The sequence below is a fragment of the Myotis brandtii genome, unplaced genomic scaffold, assembly GCF_000412655.1.
Source record: "Myotis brandtii unplaced genomic scaffold, ASM41265v1 scaffold1338, whole genome shotgun sequence".
Taxonomy (NCBI): domain Eukaryota; kingdom Metazoa; phylum Chordata; class Mammalia; order Chiroptera; family Vespertilionidae; genus Myotis; species Myotis brandtii.
The window spans coordinates 652467-660767 of NW_005354749.1; the positions used below are offsets into that span (position 1 = coordinate 652467).

At 41.1% G+C, this 8301-nt stretch overlaps 2 protein-coding genes across 3 annotated transcripts in view; one reads left to right on the forward strand and one right to left on the reverse strand.

The window, feature by feature from the left end:
* LOC102242708 (chromosome unknown open reading frame, human C5orf58) overlaps positions 1-1140 on the forward strand; it is a 23128-nt gene extending 21988 nt beyond the window's left edge. The window contains exon 5 of the mRNA XM_014534870.1: positions 911-1140. Coding sequence (XP_014390356.1) covers positions 911-1062 — 152 coding nt within the window. The 3' untranslated portion in view covers positions 1063-1140. The remainder of the gene's footprint in view (positions 1-910) is intronic.
* A 2005-nt stretch (positions 1141-3145) lies between these two features.
* The window catches only part of LCP2 (lymphocyte cytosolic protein 2 (SH2 domain containing leukocyte protein of 76kDa)), a 43634-nt gene continuing 38478 nt past the window's right edge, over positions 3146-8301 (reverse strand). For both annotated transcript variants that reach the window (XM_014534871.1, XM_005860361.2), the window contains exons 18-21: positions 8110-8204; positions 7195-7272; positions 5579-5734; positions 3146-3892 (exon numbers count right to left, since the gene is read on the reverse strand). In XM_014534871.1, the coding sequence (XP_014390357.1) occupies positions 3770-3892; positions 5579-5734; positions 7195-7272; positions 8110-8204 (452 nt within the window). In that variant the 3' untranslated portion in view covers positions 3146-3769. The remainder of the gene's footprint in view (positions 3893-5578; positions 5735-7194; positions 7273-8109; positions 8205-8301) is intronic.

Genomic DNA, 8301 nt, shown 5'->3' on the forward strand with positions numbered 1-8301 from the left:
ATCACTGTCCCCTGATAGGCCCACCAGGTCACCTCCCGCAGAGGGAGGCCGATGGCAGCTGCAGCAGTGGGGTGATGGGGGGCGGGGCCGGCTACTCGCTAGCCAAGCGCTGTCCCTCAGCCCACCTGTAGCTTCCTGCAGAGGGCTGTCAATCGGACATCCCCTGAGGGCTCCCGGACTGCAAGAGGGCGCAGGCTGGGCTGAGGGACCCCCCCTCCAGTGCATGAATTTTCATGCACTGGGCCTCTAGTACTTATATAATTAAAAATTATAAGCATTAATTACTGAGCTAGCAAAAATTGTACTCAAGTATATTGGGGATGGGCATGAGTAAAAAGTGTTATATCTTAATCTTCTGTAATCAGAAGCAGATAGGTAATACTTAAATTTGAAAAAATAAAATATGCATGTTATTTAAAAATATAGAGGTAATTCCAGCCCCCACCTCAAAAAAAAAAAAGATAAAAACTCCACAGCCACAAAACAACAAAAGCAATAAAAACAAAATAAGCTCCAAAGTTAGAAGTGGTTGCTTTTGGGAGGTGAAAACTGCTAGTTTTGTAACATGCCTCATAGACCTATTTGATTCTTTATACTATGTGCATGTAGAACACACAAAAGTGATAAGTTTAAAAAGTGTAAATAAAATTTGCATAAATCAAGTTGCAGTTTAGTAAGATAGCTGACAAGTTAGGCTAAAGAACCCTTCTAGTAAATTTTTGTCATGCTTATTTTATAGTACATAAATTTGACTTGAAGTTACAATAAGCATACCTAATGTGTAGTTTGATCAATAATCACTTAAAAGAAAACTAAATCAAGAATTAAGGCAATAGCTACTGAAAGCAACAATAGTTGTCTAGGGACATATATGCTACAATATGATCCCTTTTGTTATTGTTTTACACAGAGCACTCCCAGTTACTGCTTTGTGACCTTACTCTACATTTTAATCACCCTGTGAAGACAGATGACTCCAAGGAAACAGAAAGAAACAAGCCCCTCTTTGAAGAGTTTAAACTGTCAGATGTATCCCTTACTTCTAACCGCTTTTCTTCCTAATTTCTTATCTGTTGTGAATTTATAACTGTATGTATTGTTGAATTAACAAGTATCTTGGAGAACTGAGTTTACTAATATATTTAATATAATAAAATATACTGAGTTATAAATAATCATTTTATGTTCCTGAAGGCTGTTGTATTATTGTTTTAATATTTCAAAGAATGGCTAATTTATTTCACTAATGGCAAGGGTATGACATAGGAAATTGGCCATGTGACACTGCTTGTCATTTACATTATGCTTGAATTTGGCTCAGGCTGAAGGAGAGTCACTAAATTATAAATGGATGGTATGAGTTTATGTTAATAAGCTGTCTCCTGGTAGCAGGTGCCCAAAACAACTCAAGCTAACTGAAGCATGTATTGGATCACCTGACTTGGAAATCCATGGTGGGAGTAGATGTCAAGGACTCTGCTAATGGACCAGATGGCTCTGTCCTGGTTCTGTTTCTGTGCATTGGTCTCATCCTCTCCTGTTATGGACTGGTTTCCTCCACAAGACCAAAGGATGGTAGAGGCATGGCAGCAGACAACTGCAGGTGTGCAGACCACTCCAGGTGTGCAGATCCCTAGAGGAGAGAGACCCTCTAATTCAGCCTCTGTGTTTAGCATCCCAGGGAAGGATGCCAGCTTTGGTTAAGATTCTTATTCCTGAGCAGGGTCCTAAGCAACTGTGATTGGTGAGGCTGGGCCATATGCCAGGTCTGTGGTCAAAGGCGGAGAGGCCCTACCAGCACAATGGAGTTGCCGTTGCCTAAAGAAGGGGAGGAAGAATGCTAGTCATGAAAACATCAGGTACTCACCACTGATTTCAGTCATGGCCATGGATAGCTTTTAGCCTTACAATATCTTTACCCTAAACTTCCTAATTTCTGTCCCTTTCCACCCAAGGAGACTTAAAATAATAGGCTTTGGTTTGCCATGTAAACATGATTCACTACCAAATAGTTGCTTTGAAATCTACCATGTCCTTCATTTTAGATATTTTTTAATATAAAGGACAGAATACTATGAAGCAAGACACAAAGTCAGCTCACTCCATAATAGAACTTATAATGGTTGCTAGACTCACTACCCAGCACCAAGCTCAGTATTTAACACAGAACAGGGACTGAATAAATGCTTGTTGAATATGCTATTGAATAAACATGTAACTAGTGCAGGTTTTTGCTCCATTTTAGATATTTTTTAATATAAAGGACAGAATACTATGAAGCAAGACACAAAGTCAGATCACTCCATAATAGAACTTATAATGGTTGCTAGACTCACTACCCAGCACCAAGCTCAGTATTTAACACAGAACAGGGACTGAATAAATGCTTGTTGAATATGCTATTGAATAAACATGTAACTAGTGCAGGTTTTTTCAGCTTTAGAACTCCTAGTTCTGGACCCTAAATTGAGAACTTCGGCTTGTAAGGATGATGTTTTGTGAAACATTTTTATCATCATTGGTTAAAAGTATCCACACACTCATCAGACCACATTGTCAGTTTTAACCCGGTGACACTCTTGATCCCTTCCATGTTCTATTAGCTCATGAATGTGTAGATTAAGCAGAGAAGCAAACAATTTTTCTTAGTAAAAGTTGTGGACGAATAACCAAGGGCCCAAAAGGGAAAACTTGAAGAATCACTGAATGACAGGTTTTTGTTTTGCAAAATGCCTACTGCTTGTTAAGTGAGATTTGTTAGCGAAGGAAAGAGCTGCATTGCTTTGCAGGATTTATGAAGCTCTTATGAGAAGGTTGAGGAAAAGGTCTTTATGACAGTTGTCAGAGGGATAAAAAGAGGCGGAAGAAAGGTTATCTGGCCAGATATTTTTCTGTGTATGTTCACTGCTTTTTCATCTTCCCAGGAAGACTTTGGTAAAATCTACAGCCAAATCCTTGACATCTACTCCTACCATGGGCTTCCAAGTCACATGACCCAATACATGCTTCTTGGTACTTAAATCCAAGTGTATTTGATTTAAAATGTTTTCTTTTTGTATTTATAGCTTAAGTTTGCTTTAAAACAAAAATATAATAGTACGGACCAAACAGTAAAGCCAATAAAGTTGTTTTAGGAACCCGAAAGTAAAGCAAAAGGCAAATTAATTTTAATTCCAGGAAGTTACTCCAACATGCATTTATCTTTTCATAAAAAAGTATACAAAAATCCCCCCAACAAAAAGAAACACCAAATAAGAGAGAATGAAATATTTTTGAAGCCTTTTAAATTATTGCTGCAAAGAAAGTTAATTTTAGAAATTTTCAAATTACTAGTATACATATAAAAACTCATGATTGCCACTGACTGACAAGGTATGGCTATCAAAAAATCAGTTTTATGTGATAACAAAAGCTATTATTGTTTAAATGTTTTGAGACTTGCCCCAAGTTATTTTTGTAGCTGTGGAAACTACTGTACTTTGAAACAGGTATCAAAAATGCACATTATTTGCACAAATCATTACAGTGCACGCCTACAGTGACAGTGTGCACATTACCACTCATGCACTTCACAAACACTGAAGAAGAATAAATAAATTATGGGACACATGACAGTCTTCTTTTCAAATCTTTGTTAAGTGAAAGGACCAAACCCTTGTATTCATGCTGAGGGGTTCGATTCAGTCCTGAGTGTTTGTCCAGCCACCCAGGTTGGCTGATCTTCCGCACTGGCAACAGTCAGGGAAGGTTCGCCTGCTCGGCTAACGTGCTACAGGCAACCTGCCGAATGGGTCAACGTGCACTGGTATCTGGAGCCTCGGTTCTTCCCATCGATGAGCAGGAGCGGCATTTTCCGGAAGTAGTCGATAATATCTGACACAGACAGAAAGTCCTGAAAGATTCAAAACGGAGATAAATCAACCCTGGAGCAGGTAGCATGAATTGCACCCTCAGTTTTTTAATCTGCATAATATCTTACCTCTTGAAGTTAGGAGGATTTTTATTTTTTTAACGTAAAATTTGACAAATGTTTTAATGATTTCTGCTGTCACCAACATCCAATATACTATGGATAAAAGACTATATATTTATCTATCTATCTATCTATCTATCTATATATATGTGTGTGTGTGTGTGTGTGTATGACTAATTTTTAAAAAATATATTTTATTGATTTTTTACAGAGAGGAAGGAAGAGGGATAGAGAGTTAGAAACATCTATCAGCTGCCTCTTGCACACCCCCTACTGGGGATGTGCCGACAACCAAGGTACATGCCCTTGGCCGGAATCAAACCTGGGACCCTTCAGTCTGCAGGCCGACGCTCTATCCACTGAGCCAAACCAGCTAGGGCGACTAATTTTTTTTTAAACTTCAGACAGGGGATCATATATAGAGGGGTCTAATTATGATACCTTGGCCTTTGCCTCTCTTGGTGTTTTTGATTTTGGTTTCTGAATCCCATATCTCAGTCATTAATATGTGAGGAGGTGTAGGAATCAGGAGGCCACTGTCCCTGGTGTCTGGAGGGGACATCTGCAACATGGCATAATAGTTCCTTCAGGATCTCTCTGCTGCCTGCCCACTGCCACCCCCGCACTCACCAGGGCTCTGTAGCCAAGTCTGCATTCAGTGCCTGGATCACCTATCCCCAAGGGCCAGACTGGGAAAACCCCATCCACCCTTCTAGGTGGGTCAGAAGTCACCTAGGTATCTCGACAGGACCGTGCACTTCCTCTAAGACCACTCTGCTAGGCACCTCCCTCGGAGCAGCTGTGATTCAAACACTTGACCAAAATCATGTGGGGGCTTTTTTCCTACTCATTTACATGATCGTAACTGAAACACATTTGGAGTGAAATGGAAGTTACGGTGGGCTGTTTCTCAGTCTGGGAATGTTTGGTTTGGCTGATCCTCCCTCCTGGAACTTTGAACTTAAAGAACACTTTTGGGGCAGTAAATTTAGCTGTTAGTTTCCTTTGCAAAAAGCAGCCCTGAAAGGCTTTCCTCATAACTGGATTACCACCCAAAAAGTGACTGGTATAAACCTCGGCTGAACAGAGGAAGATGTCTTTGGCAATTTGGCCACCTTCATTGGCCACACCTCCAGTTTAGTAGGAAATGAATCAAGTATCTAAATAATCACCACAACAAACATTCTATTTTTCCCTCTTCCATTTGTTGATTTAAAATACAGCCTTATAAATACCCTGCAATCTTACATTGAAATGATGTGGCAAAGATGACTGAGAAGGGACTTGCCTTTGACACCATCCAACTGGAGCTCTTTTGAGAAATGTAAATGTTTACATATATTTTCTGATTTCAAAAGTTGCACATGTGACTTTAGATTATTTGGAATAAAAGGTAAAAGAAAGATTCCTGTGGTAGAGGTGTGGCTACTGTTAATATTTTGTTTTATTGCCTTTCCGTAAATGAAGGGTTTCACGAACATGATTTAACTTAAGCTGCCGTACAGTATGGACCTGCAAAGAATGTTACAGTGAAGTTCCACTCGGTAGGTATGCAGGGAAGCAGAACAAGAGAATTGGGGAACATTTTGCAACTCAAGTCCTTACCTCCTTCCCTCGGAGCCCAGTTCCCAGCATGTAAACGTGGCTTTCCTCCACGTAACGGATCTGGACGTTGTAGACCTTGTCTTTGTATAACACCATGAGGACGTACGGATTGCTTGGTGTTTTCCTCGAGCTGTCTCTAACCAGGAAAGTGCCATCCTGAAAGGAAACATTCATGTGGGGATGGGAACAGTAAGTCAACAGTGGGCCAGTCTCTAGGGATCTGGAAAACTATGGGTTACAAGCCAAGCCAGTGAACATTCAGGTCCCAAACTGCTAAAATCCCAGGAATGGTTATGGGGAAGGAGACAGGAGAGAAAGGTCTAAGTCAACCTCTGCAGTCTCTGATGAAAGGCGTGCCCTTCTCGGTAATGAAACATATAGGCGCGTGAGTGGGCCCAGGGCCAGGCGACATAAGGACTTGGTCAGCTAAGGAGGTAGCTCCCTACTCCTGGGAGCTAATTAATGTCCTTGCCCTTCTTCCCTCAGCCAAAGCCAGAAAACACCCAAACGCCTTGAAATTCACGCACTTTTTTAAACCTCCTGACCTCCAGGTGGAGTGTTCGTCCCTGAACAAAACTGAATGTGGACTGTCTGTGCTTATATATTTTTTCTGATATTTCCTAAAATAGTGTTGTGATTCGTCCTGTACTTTAAATTTTTATTCCATAAATTATTGCTATCTAATATTAATACTGTAAAGATAATGATATTAAATTAGAATTAATTAGTAAGAACGCACTTAAGCTATTTTCTCTTCGTGTATCGAGTCAGGATGGCTTTATAGAGCCATCCATCTGCATTAATGGCTTTCCCTTGTGCTTTTCATTCCAAGTTAATGAGTAAATTTCGGTCAGAACATCTCTGTTGAAAAAATATACCCTTGGACCAGTGATGTAGAGGGTTGGCTTCACTTTAGATTCACCTGGAGAGCTAGCTTTGAAGACCCCGTGCACACACAGCGCCCCGACTGATTCAGTCAGAACCTCTCCAGGGGAGACCCAGGAAGCAGGAGTTTAGAAAAGCTCCCCCAGGCGATTTGCAGGTGCAGTTAAGGTTGAGAACCCCTGTTGTGGACTCGAGATGTGAAAGATGCAGGGTCTTCGCTTTCTCCTCTCTAATACATGCAGATTTAAGGTTAAGGTTCAGCACCGTCGACAAGACATCTGGCTAAGACCCGATAACATTGAAGGGCAGCGAGGCATTTCCAGAGGGAAGGGCCTGGCGATGACCCGCTGTCCGCCTGGATGTGATCTCTTCCCATCCGTGCGAATGGCCACTGAGCACGAAGAGGAAGACTGAGCCAGTAAGACGCTAGAACTTTGGGGGAGAGCCTTCTTTGGATGCTGTATGATTCCTATGACAAGTTGGGCCTTTTTGATGATAAAATCTGCGATTCTGCCAGCCCAGTGCGGCCTTAATTTAGATTTTTCCCGGGGTCCTAGGAATCTCTGTGGAGGCTCCTGGGAGGTGTGAAGCCGGTACTAACAGGTCCCCTCGCGTAACAGCGTGGACCTAGCAGAATCCCTAGCCCTTAACTGGTATCAGTAAAAGCCAGTCCCCTTCTCCTCCTGCCATTAATGTTCATAACCACTTAAAAATAAACTTTAGCACAGTACCTGGTTTATCCTTCTAAGGGCAGCTTCTGCCTCCGGTCGGGTAATATAAGAGACGTACCACTCTTCACTTAATGAATTCTGAAAATGTAAATTTTTAAAATACAGAATAAATTGTGCAGTTACATAAGTAAGTAAAAAGGCCTCCAAGTAATCATTTTCATAAATCGCCACCTCCATTCCATGAGGTTGGAAACGTTTGTTTTCTTAATTTAATATAGAATCATTCAGGTAAGGCTAAATAGAAGGTATTTCCTGCAAACTGCTTTTTATCATGACGCTGTTTCAAAGGTATCTGGGAATAAGTATTCCTTATATAATGGAATCTCTAATCAGAAAAAATATAGATATAATAATTTCTTCAGTCTAAGAGAATAATAGACTTAATGAAAAAACTGAATTAACAAGCATTTAAGGGACTTACTCAAGGTCGTAAACTAGGAAACAGATGAAAAATAGGATCATGGTACTCACTGTTAAATGCAAAACACATTTGCCATTGGAAAAGTCTTTAAGAACACAAGGAAAAAGAATATATTTTTCACCTGGATCCTCCCTTTTAATTATTTTCACTTAAAAACAAATTAAGGCCATGCCCAGCCATGGCATGGCTCAGTGGTTAAGCATGGACCTATGAACCAGGAAGTCCGGGTTCGATTCGTGGTCAGGGCACATGCCCAGGTTGCAGGCTCATTCCCCAGTGTGGGGTGTGCAGGATGCAGCCAACCAATGATTTTCATCATTGATGTTTCTATCTCTTTCTCCCTCTCTGTTCCTCTCTGAAATCATCAATTATATATATATAAATAAAATAAGGTCAAGAAGATAAAAGTACAGAAGAATATTCAGTGGGCGCTTATGGTGATTCATTTGCTGGGGGAAAATGAAAATGCAATGAAAACATATGTGCGTCTTTACCTCTTCTTCCCCAGGGGACGGTGGCTGGGGTTTGGTTGGAATCGGCAAGGAAAAGTTCCTGCCTTCCGACCTGAGCGGCGGTCTGTTGCCAGGACCTTCAAAAGTACAACATTTGGAAGTTAATTCACTGTAAACCCTTTTTCACTTCTGTCATAACACACACTCCCCCCCCCCCCCCCCCCCCCCCCCCCC